At 35.5% G+C, this 15,788-nt stretch overlaps 1 protein-coding gene across 8 annotated transcripts in view; it reads left to right on the top strand.

The window, feature by feature from the left end:
* Window positions 1–15,788, top strand: part of THOC2 (THO complex subunit 2) — a 105,706-nt gene that overhangs the window by 84,335 nt on the left and 5,583 nt on the right. For 2 of the 8 annotated variants that reach the window (XM_059910083.1, XM_059910089.1), the window contains 12 exons: window positions 644–775; window positions 863–1,047; window positions 1,550–1,728; window positions 1,976–2,078; window positions 2,750–3,180; window positions 3,382–3,440; window positions 4,864–4,980; window positions 9,796–9,933; window positions 10,280–10,349; window positions 10,432–10,589; window positions 12,504–12,580; window positions 13,048–13,093. In XM_059910083.1, coding sequence (XP_059766066.1) covers window positions 644–775; window positions 863–1,047; window positions 1,550–1,728; window positions 1,976–2,078; window positions 2,750–3,180; window positions 3,382–3,440; window positions 4,864–4,980; window positions 9,796–9,933; window positions 10,280–10,349; window positions 10,432–10,589; window positions 12,504–12,580; window positions 13,048–13,075 — 1,677 coding nt within the window. In that variant the 3' untranslated portion in view covers window positions 13,076–13,093. Of the gene's footprint in view, window positions 1–643; window positions 776–862; window positions 1,048–1,549; window positions 1,729–1,975; window positions 2,079–2,749; window positions 3,181–3,381; window positions 4,166–4,863; window positions 4,981–9,795; window positions 9,934–10,279; window positions 10,350–10,431; window positions 10,590–12,503; window positions 12,633–13,047; window positions 13,094–15,788 lie in introns of those variants that run through there. The other 6 variants (XM_059910088.1, XM_059910084.1, XM_059910087.1 and 3 more) reach the window with 6 other exon arrangements.

Here is a 15,788-nt window from a genome sequence, read left to right as displayed (position 1 = left end):
GAAGCTGAGGCCTTCCCTGGTGGCGCAGTGGTTACGAATCCGCCTGCCAACGCAGGGGACGCGGGTTCGAGCCCTGGTCCAGGAAGATCCCACATGCCGCGGAGCAACTAAGCCCGTGCGCCACAACTGCTGAGCCTGCGCTCTAGAGCCCGCGAGCCACAACTACTGAGCCCGCGTGCCACAACTACTGAAGCCCGCACACCCTAGAGCCCGTGCTCCACAATAAGAGAAGCCACCGCAATGAGAAGCCTGCGCACCGCAACGAAGAGTAGCCCCCGCTCACCGCAACTAGAGAAAGCCCGCGCGCAGCAATGAAGACCCAACGCGGCCAAAAATAAAAAAATAAAATAAATTAAAAAAAAGGGGAAGCTGAGTTTAAGATTCAGTTGTAAAACAATGTATAAAATTTAAGCACAATTCATTCATTATTTAAAAAAAGCTATATTTTTATCCTATCTCAAACTGACATTTCAAATTAATGTCATTGAATAAGGTGAATCTTTCTGTGAAAACTACCTATCATTCAAAATACACATGATGTTTTCACATGGAATCATTAATCTAGTCTACTTAAGTTTCAGCTTCCGCTATTTTGGAGGACAGAATTTTTCTTTAAAAGTGACAGCCTATTTTTTGCCCTTAGGAATGTGGAAATTATCCAGGATTTCTTACTATATTACGGGCAACTGGTTTTGATGGTGGAAATAAAGCTGATCAATTAGACTATGAAAATTTTCGACACGTTGTACATAAATGGCATTACAAACTAACCAAGGTAAGAAAAACTTGTATTTCTCAAAGGTGGTTTTTTCTCTTCATACTTATACTTTTTTAATAACAGATCTTAAAATGTTTGTTGTAGGCATCGGTACATTGCCTTGAAACAGGCGAATATTCTCACATCAGGAATATCTTGATTGTGCTAACAAAAATACTTCCGTGGTACCCAAAAGTTTTGAATCTGGGTCAGGCTTTGGAAAGAAGAGTGCATAAAATCTGCCAAGAGGAAAAAGAGAAGAGGCCAGATCTATATGCATTGGCTATGGGGTAACACAATTATACTTTAATGTGATTTATGAGACTAGATTACAGAAGGATTCTGAAGACTTTAAAATGTCTTACAGTGTTGAAGTTTATCTTCTGCCTTACTTCAGGAGATTATGGGAGATTATGCGATCTTGTTCCCACAGGCTGGTGAGAGTTGTCACTTCTGATTATCAGCTTCCGGTCTATACTGGATGATAGTTTCAAAAATCATATATAGTATATCCTGGTTTGGAGGAAATGTAATTTTATCATCAGTTGAGTTATCAAATCTTCAATAGTGGAAAAAAGGCATTTTAGTTGAAGGATTAGCTTACATTGAAATTTTTAAGAAAGCATCTAGGTTCTCTTATAAAGACATTCAAGAACTTACTGAAAATTAATATTTTTTATTCTCTGGAATCAAGTAGCAGAGTGAATAACTTGCTAATTTTATTCTTTTAAACCCCATGTTTGTGCCTTTTGATTTGTATTTGTATATTTAAACACTTTGTGCGACTTTCAGCTACTCTGGGCAGTTGAAAAGTAGAAAGTCATACATGATACCTGAAAATGAGTTTCATCACAAAGACCCCCCTCCGAGGAATGCAGTTGCCAGTATACAAAATGGGCCTGGCGGTGGGCCTTCTTCATCGTCAGTAGGAAGTGCATCTAAATCGGATGAAAGCAGTACCGAGGAGACTGGTATGCTTATTTGTAGAAATTTATAAGTAATACATTTTGTTTCAGCAAACTGAAATGTTTTGTATCACATGACAAGTAAAGTGCTGGCTTAGTGTTACTTTATTATTCCCTAAGTAGGAGTATGTAAGTGTCAAGAAGTGATCAGCCCTTTGTTTCTTTCTGTCTAGTCTCTATAATCATTTTGCTGTGCAATTGTAGCTTATTTACATCTAGGGGCTTGTCAAATAAAACCTTACCTTTATTTCAGATAAATCAAGGGAGAGATCTCAGTGTGGTGTGAAAGCAGTTAATAAAGCTTCTAGTGCCACACCAAAAGGGAATTCAAACAATGGAAATAGTGGCTCTAACAGGTAGGAACACTGTGCTGTATGTCAAAATTCTGAATTCTTATATGATTAAGCAACCTCATTAGACATGAATGACAGAGGGTGATAGATGAATACTATGGAAGTCATTTTTGTTGGACTTAGAAATTTTGTCTATACTGCTACTTTGATGATGTGCTTACCATTCTCATGTTTCGTATAATGCTGAGACTGACTTTGTTTCCTCTGCTGGGATGTGCAGGGGAATGTATGTGGTGAAGTTAAAAAAAATTTTAGGATTGAGTGTTTGCTGTGTACAATCTGGGTAAGAATAATTAACATGAGAGAAGCCTACTTATTTAGACCAGTGATCCATCCAGCCAAGTAATCCAGTTCCTGATCGTAGCACCCTTGATTGGCTTATGGGATAGTTTTTGGTTGTTACTTTGTAATCCTCAAAGGTTATGAACATGTACAATAAAAGGGCCTAACATCACTTTAATTATTCTTTTTTAACCTGCTATTTGTGAATTTGGTTATTATTTACTGGATAAAGAAGTACTTCCTTTTTACTTGTCTTAAAGTTGTCCTTTAGTTTTTAAAGGGCTACTCATAGTTCTAGAATTTTTGAAGTCAGTAAGAAATGCTTTATGATTTATAACACTGAATATATTTTATGACCATTTGTCTTAAAATGTCATGTTTTTATTCTTAAGCAGCAAAGCTGTTAAAGAAAATGACAAAGAAAAAGGGAAAGAGAAAGAAAAAGAGAAAAAAGAAAAGACTCCAGCTACTACTCCAGAGGCCCGAGTACTTGGTAAAGATGGTAAAGAAAAACCGAAGGAAGAACGGCCAAGTAAAGATGAAAAAGCAAGAGAGACAAAGGAAAGAACACCTAAGTCTGACAAAGAGAAAGAAAAATTCAAGAAGGAAGAAAAAGCTAAAGATGAGAAATTCAAGACCACTGTCCCCAATGTAGAATCAAAGTCAACTCAAGAAAAGGAAAGAGAGAAGGAGCCATCCAGAGAAAGAGATATAGCAAAGGAAATGAAATCAAAGGAAAATGTTAAAGGAGGAGAGAAAACACCAGTTTCTGGGTCCTTGAAGTCACCTGTTCCCCGATCAGATATTGCAGAGCCTGAAAGGGGCAAGTTTGATTTATATTTGTTTACCTTTGGTTGTTGTAATATAAAGTTGGTTCTTGTCTTGTTATTATGGCAAGTTATCTAGGGACTTTAGTAGGGGGAACTAATACCTGATAACCTTAGAAGTTGGTGATTTTTTTTTTAAGTGTGTGGAAAAAAGTGGAAGCATACCTTATTGTGACTATTTCTTTTCATCCCAACAGAACAAAAACGTCGCAAAATTGATACCCACCCTTCTCCATCACATTCCTCAACAGTAAAGGTTAGTATAGCCTGAGGAAGGCAGCGTCCATGTTAGGCTCACCTGTTTGGAATACGTGTCCTGACTTCCTTCAAGTCTTGTGCCAAGTATTCACTGGAGCCACTGGAGGTTTTATATTGCATTAGAAAATGAATTTTTTACATATTGGTGGACTGATATTTTTTTCCTATTGAGTATTTTTCTTATAAAAATATTAAAACTTCAAGGACCTAGCACTAATTTTGTAGTGTTTCAAAGTGCAAGAGAAATTTTACCCAGAAGTGCCTCACTGCTTTAAGCAGTCTTTTTTGGAGTGCAATGTTAGCTACAAGCAAATGAATCTTTTCAGCAGAATGAAGCCTATTTTTCGGCATAAATATTGAAGAATATATAGCACTGAAGACTTCCTGGATGATACAGGATAAACAAGATACCTCTGAATTCATCAAGCTTCTTGATGAGCATCATACCGATGTGTGCCTTCTAAGAAGGAGTCTTGAAAGGAGTTCCATTTTAAAGTCTCCTTGGTGATCAGTTCTCCTGTAGTTGTGTATATTCAGTGAGCATGCAGCTTCTGTTGTATCTTCCCTTGGAGGTTTGTTTATACCCATTGGGTTCCCAACAAGTTGAACCTTGCGTTACGATAAAAGCAGATGTGGCATCCAATCCTACCACCCAGCAAAGAGAAACCCCAGGCATTCAACTGCAGCACAAAATCGTGGGTGTAGCCTTCTTGAAGACTCAGGGTAGCCATTCCTTGCTCCATATTTAATTTTAATTCTAAACTCATCTAATTTCATGGAATCTTTGAATTTGCAGTACGTTGAACTTTTAAACCTGTGAGTTAACTAATTCTTCATCAAGAGCACTGTGGTTGAATACTGTAATTGATTTCATTTTCTTTCTTTTTTTAAATGCTTTTTTTTTTGTGGGAGGTATGAGATTCATCGTTAGAGGCACTTTGCAAAAAAAAAAAGTGATTACTCTTTTATAAATACATTTTGTTTTCTTGTTAATGTAATGCCACTGAGTTTTCTGGCTAGGATAAAATGTGTATATATTTATGGTGGAGTCACAAGTAAAGGAAAATTTGAAACCTCCCTATTAAAGAAAAACTATGAAAATATAAGGCAATATTGTTCTTCCACAGTGATCTCCACTATTTTAAACTTTTTGTGGAGAAAAAATATTTTGCTTTCTTAAGCCTCTTACCATTATCTGTAGTTTAAATACAGTGTTATGAAAAATGTGGCATTGACATTTATTTTAAAATTCTGAGCAGAGAAAGATTTTTGTTTGTTACAATGAGTACCTATAATTTAGGTTTTTTTTAAACATTACAATTCCATTACATAGTTTTGCTTTTGTTTTTTTACTGTTGATACTCATATAACAATGACATCACGAGATTTATCCTCACAAGAAGTAGCTGGTTTATTTCCAGGTTACAGCCATACTTCCCAAAGTTCCTCTGGGTTCTGAGAACTATGCCAGCTCACCTGTCATCTCCATTCATTTTCTACAGGACAGTCTCATCGAACTCAAGGAGTCTTCAGCAAAGGTTTGAGTCTTTTAAAATCATCATGCCTAAGTAAAACAAAGAAAAATTCTTTACTTCATTTGTTTAGTAGGTACCCTCACCCTAGTAAATTCAGTAAGCTAGTGGAATAAACTTTAAAAATACCTATCACAAACTGAAACAATGGATGACAATGGTCCCTTTTAATGAAATTGTTATAAAATGTGTGTAATGTGGCAACCTTTCTATAATCTCTCCTTGCTGTTACGCATTATCCTTTTATGCTTCAAAATCTGAAAGTAAGTTTAAGATTTGAGGAAGGAGTTGTTGGTTTCTTTTGAGGAGTAGGCTTATTTAATTTCTCAAAACAAATCTGTCAGGCTGTTTTCTAACTTTTTTAGATAACCCAAAAAGCCAAAAAATATATCTGATGCATTCACATAACTGTTCTAAAAACTGAGCCCATCTCAACCCATAAAAGTCTATATCATCTCTGCTGAGCTACCTTTTTGGTAGTTGTAGCATATTATCAAGAAATATGGTTAATGTAAACTAATCATTCTCCTGGAGGGGAATACTCAACTTGATGGTTGTGTTTACATGTCAGTATTAATTCTTGCCTATTACTCTACTTTCTTGAGTATTCTGCTACTAAAAATAATGTGCAGTTTGTGTATCTTATTACAGAGTTCATTCATTTCATGGTTGTAGTTGAATTGTCCAATGTTCATGTTATTTTGTCTTTATTATTATAAAATTTGTACCCTGTTTCACTTTGATTTTCTACTTTGCCTCCTCTTATATCTGCTAAGTATGATTCCTTACTGGTGGACCAGTAAAAAATGATATTTTGAAACAAAGCCAGTTGACAGTACTAACTGCTTTTAGAACTATTAGCTTTATAATGAAATGTCTGTGGCTATTGGGCAAGTAAGCACTAATTTTTAACAGCTTAGATTAGCTAATGTGCCTGTGTCCTAAAATTGTAGCATTGTTTTTAGAATATACTGTATTAATCAAAAGAGAATCAGTTGTACTGTGAATGCTTTCTTTTAAGGTAAAACTTTTTATTTGCTAAATTGAATATGTATTCCAGTATAGTAGGTTTTCATAACCAGAGTGGGATTGTGTATGTATGTCAGTCTTAACCATCAGTGGCTTGTGTGGACTATTTTAAATTCATGGGTTAACAATGTTACCTTGTGAATATTTATTCCCTGAAACATATTTTGAAGCAGTTGAAAACCTGCTGTTATAGTTAACTGGATTTTCTAAGCAATGATGAAGATTATGATTCCTTACATTTGTGAAAGCCTTTTGAAAATAAAACATATGAGGTAAACATATCTTATCTCATTTCATACTCATCACAGTGCTGTGAGGTGGGTAGGGCAGGTGGCAGTGTCTTTTTTTAACAAATAAGAGACTAAAGTTCTTGATCTTTTCCCAGTGGCATATAACTTGTTAGTACCAAAACTTGGACTAAAATTAAGGTTCCTCAAGTGTTCTTACCACAATGAAAACAAAAACTGCAAAAAAAAAATATGATTCCTTGTTGTTAGCACCCATTTCAATAGTAGTTGAACGGATTCTTAACTTCTTGCGTGTGTTTGTCTTATTTTTTAAATTATAGTGATCCCCCCGCCCCGCTTAAAAAGATGGTGATTTTGTGGGCATTTAAAATTCAATAGATTTATTCCACATTCAACCAGAAAATCTTGAAAATGGCATATGAATACCCTTGTAAAAATTGCAACTCATACCACTTTTCAGATCCTTAGTGCTTAGTATGGTACCTGGTAATATGATTAGGTATTCAGTAAATATTTGAAATGAACTCTTATGCCTTTGGACTTGGTAAAGCATCCAAAGTTTACTGGTCTGCATAGTAGTTGATGTTGATTTTTTGTGTGTCTAAGAAAGTTTAATAGCATATGAATGTCTTAGAAAAAAAATTTCACTGGACTTTGAGTGCTCTCTAAAATTAATGTTCTATAATTTAAACTTTCTGTGGTAGCTTTTACTTTTTAGAGGATTTGAAAGGTATGTGTCTATTTTTTCAGGTTACTTTGTCATCGTACGTATAAAAATGTTTCCCTGCTCTAGTTTGACCTTTTAGTTATACTTTGCCCCTAGGATCCTCTTTTTTACTAAACTAGTTACTATTTTCACTTTGTAATACACATGGACTTGGCTTTTCAAGTGGGATTCTAGTTTAGTATCCAAATCTTTTCTGTCAGTTCACCTTCTACCCCCAGTTTTGAGTTGGCGTATTTATAGTTTTGGTTAGTTGTGTTTTCACCTGGCAATCTTAGCAGTTACATTTGATAAAGTATGAAAAGCATGCTCCTTTAAACCAAGCTTCTCTGTAATTTCAGAGGGCAGCAATAACCACCTCAAAATAAAATTCAGCTTTTAATTCTGTTCATCATCTTAAAACAAGGATTTACAACCAACCAAACGTGAGCCTACATGTGAGGCCATCTTTATATATTGTAGCCTTAAAAGGGTCAGTGTGGCAGTGGTCTCTTAAACAGATTTTGAAGATCAGTCAAAGTGTTTTTTTGGATCTAATGCTCTCAATGTCAAGGATAGAAGCCAATAAAAAACAGGATCCAGTAGTATCAGGAATAAAAGCAAATTAAAAAAACCCCAAATCCAACAACGCTACATGCAGATCAGTTTAACAAATCATTAATTTTATTCATCAAACATGTATTGAGTACTCACTATGTGTACAAGACACTAGGAAGTGTGTAAAAGTAGAAAAGGCACGTTAGCTCCCCTGCCATCCTATAAACTATGTTATGGACAAAAATAAATGTCATGAAATTAATTGGGAATTCCTGCCACAAAGAAAGGTTAATATAAAATAATATAAGAGTTCACTGGACAGTGATTTGTGGAGTTGAGGGAATGTTGAACTGCTGATGGCTTTCGAGCTGTGTTTGAAGGCAAAGTAGGAGTTTAAGAGATTAAGATAAAAATGAGCAGCCGTTCTGGTGAAGAGAACTGCTGGGAAGTACAGGGTATTAGGGAGCAGCGGTAGCCACAGCCTAGAGTACATTGGGTTACTCCATAGTAGGGTAGAATTGTGCAAAGATTGTGAAGAGCTTGGAATACCCAAGCTAAGGAATATGCATTTTATTCCATAGGCAATGAGAGACTGTATGTTTTTGTGGAAAAGAGTATTGTGATCAGAACTATTCTTAGAAGGGTAGAAAGAAGGAATAGAATTGGTACATTTCTAAACTAAGAATTTCTAGGATTCCCAATTCCTTGCAATACAGAATTCAAGTTAGGTACACTTAAAAACTTCATTCTTGTGGAGGGGTGTGTGTGTGTGTGTGTGTGTATGCACGTGCTTATTTGTAATCACAAACAAAAAAATTTTTTTACTGGAAGAATTAAGCAATACTTCCCTAAGATAAGTCTTCTTTGAGTATTGTAATAACATATTACTTTCTTTGTCTTGTTAGTTTCATAAATAGTATTGACTTAAGATGTGAATAAACCTCACAATTAGAAAATATTGAAGTGTCATTTAGGGCATATACCCGGCAAGAGTACCTTTTGGACAAGCACTTTATGATTGTTTCTCATTCTCTTGCTCTTTGTTATTAATAAACATTTTGTCTATTTCAGTTGATCATCAACTTTTAAACACTGAAATTTTAAAGAATCTACTTATGCATTGCTATGGCAGTATTTCTGAGCAAACTGAATTGAAAATATTTGGTGGTGTTAAAAAAACAAGTGTTAATTTAATTCTCAAACTGATGGCTGTCTTTTTTCATGTATTCCTTTGAATACCAAAGGATTTCTTTGTGTAAAAATATTTGACTTTTGACTCACTGTTCTTTTCATTCCCAAGTTACATCTAGAATTGTGTAGTTATATAATGAGTTATATTCAGTATTCTGCTGCCTAATATTTTTAATGTCTTAGGTTAAACGTAAGCTTGTAGCACAGTTATAAATGCCGTAAGGTTAGGTGTCTGATTATTTCCTTAATATTTTGTTTTAGAATGGATTTCCATATTTACAACTTGCATAAGTAAGGTTACCTCTTAATTATTTAGAATTAGCATATCCTTGATCTTTGGCTGTTTTATTGTCTATGGGCCTTTCATTGGAGAAAGAATAGGCAAAAGAGAATATTGGTTCATCATTTTTCAGTCTGAGTTGTTTTATCAACCTCAACTGACAATATGGCTTTCTGAGCTATTTAGAACCAGTAAGACAAATCTTACAATCAGTTGTGATTATTTGACAGAAATTGGAGCGCTTTCAGAAGTAGAGAATATGCAGCCTTTACTATAACAGTAATTTAGGATAATCTATGCATGGTATACACTGAGGCAGAAAAGACTTATTAGTAAAGTCAAGGCTAGGTTTTATTTTATACTTTTGCTCACTGTCATCGATTGCTTATCAGTGGATGGTAAAACTATTTTAAATTTCCATGATTGTGTAGAGGTTTGTATTTTTTTGTTTGTTTGCAGTAGAGAAAGTCCAGTCACTATTTTTCACATATGGACTCTTGTAATAATGGTGGTTATGGGTCTTCACAATAGAGCTATATAAGGAACTGTAGCTTGTGAATTTACTAATAAAGATCTCAGTTGAGGCAGGAATGAACTGGTTGAGTTTAAATGATAATTTTTATAAGGTCAAGAATTGAATTCTTTGCATAATTTGTGCCATGCTCTTTTATTTTACCTCTCATAATCCAGACAGCTGACCAGTTTTGACTTTGGGTCTACTACCAAATGTCTTTCATTAAATAAACAATCAAGCAAGTGATGCCAATACTGGAAAACTAATAATCTTTAGTAATATTGCCTTAATTTAACAGCTCTACATTAATCATACTCCTCCACCACTGTCCAAGAGTAAGGAGAGAGAAATGGACAAGAAAGATTTGGACAAGTCGAGGGAAAGATCCAGAGAAAGAGAAAAAAAAGATGAAAAGGACAGGAAAGAGCGGAAAAGGGTTTGTAATTTTTTAAAAACTAGTTTGGAAAGCTCATTATCATGTACGGTAGTGTGTTTGTTGCCTTTTTTAAAGTACTAGTTTGTTGCATGACAGTCTATTGTTTAGTGTTTTAACTGGTATTTTTACCCTAAAGTGTGTTTGAATCTTCTACAGTAATAAGGATCTTCAGCCTAATAATCTCTACCAGCTCTGCTTGTCTTTCATGTCATTTTACCAAGTATGTGAAAGCACTGCAGATATTCTCCAATGCTAGTTACTAGCTATTCTCTTCTTGTATAAAAGTAATACTTTAAAACAAAAACAAAAACTCTTGATCAATGTAGTTCACAATTCTTGGTTCTAGGATCACTCAAACAATGACCGAGAAGTGCCACCGGACTTAACCAAGAGGCGGAAAGAGGAAAATGGAACAAGTAGGTAGACTTATTAATACTTCCCAAGCAGTCATCAAACTGAATTGGAAAAGGCTTTCATGATTTTCTTTTATAATTTTAGTGGGGGTTTCAAAACACAAAAGTGAGAGTCCGTGTGAGTCTCCTTATCCAAATGAGAAAGACAAGGAAAAAAATAAGTCAAAATCTTCAGGCAAAGAAAAAGGCGGTGACTCATTTAAATCTGAAAAAATGGATAAAATCTCCTCTGGTGGCAAAAAGGTAAATTACAAGAACAAAAAGAACAATATACTTTTTCTTAGAAAATCACCCATTAGAAAATTTAGCAAATACTGAGGTTTTTTTGTAGTCAAGTAGTCTTTTGTTTATTATTTGGGGGCAGGAAGAGGAGGCTTTGGGGGAGGGCAGGTTATCTTGGAAAACTTGAGCCAGTTCAGTCCCAAATTACTGGGAGGGTGGAATTAGTTTACCTCAGAAATTCCTTTCCTCTCCATTCCACTCCCAGCTACTTCTTTTCATTGAGTTTCAGCCTTTCTTTTCGTGTTTTCTTTTTTCTCTGACAACAGTTCTTTTAGTTTCTCTTCATTCATGAGGTTAAAATATGGTCACGTATTCTCCCTGATCATCACACCGTTGTAAAGTCTTTATTAATTATGATTTTTAAACACATTTTTATAGCATTTTCTCCTAATAAACTTATGTGGTCACAACTTGTATTTGGTTTTAAAATTAAGTATAGTGTGCATTCTCTTAGATACTAATGGATGATACTAAGAATACATGTGATGCATCTGCCATAAAGTAAGCAAGCCATTACTAAAGTGTAAAGTGTTTACAGAGCATCATTATGATATGTATTCAACATATATGCCATATATTCATAGTTCCTAAAAGCAGTTTTGGAAAATTATAAGGTGATAGTTTTAAAAGGGAGGCTGCTCCTTTTAAATAAGTATTTTTTAAATTGAGGTAAAATTCACATAAAATTAACCATTTTAAAATGTACCATTCAGTGGCATTTAGTATATTTGCAGTGTCTGCACTCATCATCTCTGTCTAGTTCGAGAACATTTTCATCACCCCAAAGGGAAACCACATACTCATTAAGCAGTCATTCTCCATCCCTGCCCCACCCCCCCCCCCCCCCCACCCCGGCAACTACGAATCTGCTTTCTGTCTCTATGGACTTATCAAAAACTTTGGCTATTTCATATAAGTGGAACTGTATTATAATGTGGCCTTTTGTGTCTGACTTCTTTCACTTAGCATAATGTTTTTGAGATTCTTCACGGTGTTACATGTATCAGTACTTCATTTCTTTTCATGGCTAAGTAATATTCCATTGTACGAATATACCACACTTGTTCATCCATTCGTCACTTGATGGACTTTTGTCTTGTTTTCCACCTTTTGGCTATTGTGAATTGTGCTGCTATGAACATTGGTGTGCTGCTATGAAGTATTTGTTTGAATACCTGTTTTCAATGATCTTGTGTATATACCCAGGAGTGGAATATCTGGGTTATATGGTAATGCTATGTTTAGCTTTTTGAGGAACCGCCAAACTGTTTTCCACAGTGGCTGCACAGTTTACATTTCTACCAGCAATGTATGAGGGTGCCAATTTCCCTACATCCTTGCCAACACTTGTTATTTTCTGTTTCTGTTTTGTTTTATTTTTATTTATTTAGTTTTTATTGTAGCCATCCTAGTGGGTGTAAAGTAGTATCTCACTGTTGTTTTGATTTTGTATTTTCTTAATGACTAATGATGTCGAGCATCTTTCATGTACTTGTTGGCCATTTGTATATCTTCTTTGGAGAAATCTATTCAGATGCTTTGGCCATTTTTTAATTGGATTGTTTGTCTTTTTGTTGCTCAGTTGTAAGAATTCTTTACGTAGTCTTGATATTAGACACTTATGAGATATATGATATGCAAATATTTTCTCCTGTTCTGTAGGTTGTGTTTTCACTTTCTTGATAGTGTTCTTTGATGCATGAAAGTTTTTACTTTTGATGAAGTCCAGTTTTGTTCTTTTGTTGCTTGTGCTTTTGGTGTCATATTAAATAAGTTTGAAGAAAAATTTATGACTGGTGAGTGATGAAAAGAGATTTTGAGCTGATTTTTATATTTGGTTTTCCCTTCCCCAACTAATTCCACCATTCGTTATAGGAGTCCAGGCATGATAAAGAAAAGATAGAAAAGAAAGAGAAACGGGACAGTTCAGGAGGAAAGGAAGAGAAGAAACAATATCCTTTTCATCTTATTGATGTTTTTAATCAGTATAATGGAAAGCTTTGATACTGGTCTTATTTAGAATTGTACCCTTGTAGTGTGTGGTCTAAATGCCCAAGGACTTACTACCTTTTAAATGGTCTCTCCAGTTAACCCTCTCAAATGTACAAAACGTGGAAATAGGAGACTTGATTGTTTTTTAAACTTCTTTGGTGACTGAGATTGTTTTATGCCACCAAGGGATTTAAAGTCCCTCTGGCTCTACCACCGAGAGGAAGAAAGGGAACAGAGAGTCCCTTGGGCTGGGGGCATGGGGAGTAGCAGGGCAAGATGATGTGGCAGATGAGAAGAGCTGGTAGAGTTTGAGGCTACCGGGCTGGTAAGAGCCAATTAGGCCTGCAAGCTGAGGGATTATACTAAAAGATGAGACAGCATTCTTTTTTTCCCCCCAAAAGTTGTTTTCCCTTAATTTGTCATCTACTCATAAGTCCTCGGACAAGCACAGATAATGAAGACTTTCAATCAAGGTGAGTGTTCTCTCACCTCTTTTCATTTAAAGATAGAAATACAAAATGAGGTCTGATAATGTTGAAGAAACTAGATCCATTTTGCAAGATACAACTAGAGTTTTTCACCTAAGTATAATGGTCAGGTCTTTGGGTAAAGATGCGAGACAAGATTCCCGGTTATTTTTAAGCTGTTTTCATTTTAAGCTTGCTGTTAGCTACACCTTTTTTTTTTTTTTTTTTTTTTTAAAGCACCAAGATGTGTTTAAAAACATCTGGCCTTCTCTTCACCACTCATTCCCATCTTCTCTGGATAGTTACTTTTTTAAAGTACCTTGTAGGTGGTGGTGGTATCTGCGTTTTACAGGTGAGGAAACTGAGACTCTAAGAGGTTAAGTGGAAGAGGGTGACAGAGATATTAGCTGACACAGCCAATAAGCAAACATAGGTCTTCTTGCCCTCCAGTGTTCTCTGATCTTCTTTTTGCCTTTCATGCAGACACGTTATCCAGAGATTTTTTGTTTTAAGTTTCCTGCCTCTCTTTCTACCACTGCCCATGTTTTGCAAAGCCAAAAATATGGTCTGTGCTTTTAGTTCTGGAATTTAAAATATGCAACTTTGTTTTCAAAGTAGTTATGCCTTATGTGAGATTTTAAAAGTGTTTTATCCATCTTAAATAAATTGTATGTGGACAGAGTGTTCAGAACCTTAATATAATCTTTTTTGAGCGCTCAGATCATCATTTGAATAGTTATTGTTTGGTGTGATGCCTTAGGATTATTGAGGTGTGTAGGATGATTTGCCCTCTACATTTAATGGTTCGAGATGGCTGTATTTGAAGTTGTTGATTCTTTTATAGCCAATTTTCTTGTTTCTATATTAGCTGTCACTTTTTAATGATATCAAGTATACTTGCTTTCTCTACCCTCCTCCTAATATTATTTGCTGCTTCTAATCTTCTATGAAACTGGATAGATAGCCAAGGCTGTTTACAGTTGTTTAAGAGTGAGAAATATCTGAGAGCCTGTTTTGTATAAAGGTGTGAGCTTTAGAGTATGGATTTTGTCCTATTTATTTTGGCTGCAAAGCAGGGATTTGAGGTTGCCAGGTAGGTAACTTCTTGACAAATAGTGTGCTTTTTCTGTTCTGTTATTTTGTGCTTGTTATCTGAGTATTAGAGTAGGGTGGATGAGAGTTATGAGAGAGCATTTAGAATTCAGTAGATTTTTTAAAATTAGAAAGATTATAAAAGAAATATTATTACCTATTCTTAAATTCTAGCGATCACCCACCCTAACCACTAGCTGTCTTCCTTAGTGAACCATAACTCTTAATCTTCTTTTTTTATTCTTCACCATAACCTTCATTTCAGTTTGGCATTTTGCTTTTTACTTCTTGCTTTCACCTGGTCCTTTTATTAAAGAAAACAAAAAAACTCTGCCTCTTATATCTTCATTAGCAGTGGGCCAATCATTGTCGCTGACAATTTCATTGTGATTTTGTACATCTCTCTTTACTCTCTTCTTGGGTAGACTCTTTGTGAGGCACTGGTTGATTTTTCCTTTGTTTTGGCTGTTCTGTGGCTGTCTTCTTTTTTTTTTTTTTTTTAATAGTAATCTTTTATTTATTTATTTATTTATTTATATTTATTTTTGGCTGTGTTGGGTCTTCGTTTCTGTGCGAGGGCTTTCTCTAGTTGTGGCAAGTGGGGACCACTCTTCATTGCAGTGCGCAGGCCTCTCACTATCGCGGCCTCTCTTGTTGCGGAGCGCAGGCTCAGTAGCTGTGGCTCACGGGCCCAGTTGCTCCGCGGCATGTGGGATCTTCCCAGACCAGGGCTCGAACCCGTGTCCCCTGCATTAGCAGGCAGATTCTCAACCACTGCGCCACCAGGGAAGCCCTGTGGCTGTCTTCTGTTGGATACCTTCTAGGGTTGGTCAAGTCTTTATGTGGTTCTTCCTTTTCATTTAGAGGTCTCATCATTTCTTATTGGCACCATTTACCTTTAGGCTACTTCAAATCTGCTGCTCCCTGCTCCCTTTTTAATTTATTTTATATTCTACAGAAAGGAGAACTGCTACACATGTCACATTTCCATGAGTCAGAGATGTCATTAATTGTAAGATTCATTGTTGGTTTCTAGAACTGTTTTTTTTGAGAAAAGTGGATAGAGAAATGACATTGATTTGTATGTATCACCCTGATTTCAAAAACATTAAAATGATCATGTTAGAGTTAAGAAAATACAATATATAAATGTGACCCAGATTAAATTCCTTCCAGAGTCTTCCTTTTCCTGTTTCATAATGTTTCGTTGCAAAATCCTTTTTGCTTGTTCTCTGTATCTCCTGTTACTCGTTTTTGCTAATGTCTTCGTCCAAATTCATCTACTCTTTCCTTGATTTAGTCTCTTGAACACTACTAGCTGCTTTGCCTTTAACCGTTTCCCCTAGTTTAATCTTCAGAAATTGCTGTCTATGAAAAATTTCCACTTAGAAGCATTCTTTAGCTTCGCAGTTGTAAATTGATATGTGTGGTCCTCAATTCATTGAGTTCAGCTAACTTTTGAGAGTCCTTTTGTGAACCAGACACTGCTAAACTGAGACTTGCTTCTAGGTTTTGAGAAGCTCAGTCTTCTTGCACTTTGATTCTGGATTCTTGGTTCTTGATTTCAAAGAATATTAGCAATTAACTCTATCCTATCCATCTGTATTTG

Source organism: Balaenoptera ricei, chromosome X, assembly GCF_028023285.1.
Source record: "Balaenoptera ricei isolate mBalRic1 chromosome X, mBalRic1.hap2, whole genome shotgun sequence".
NCBI lineage: Eukaryota > Metazoa > Chordata > Mammalia > Artiodactyla > Balaenopteridae > Balaenoptera > Balaenoptera ricei.
Note: the sequence above shows the minus strand (reverse complement) of the source record. Positions and strands in the feature narration are given on the sequence as shown.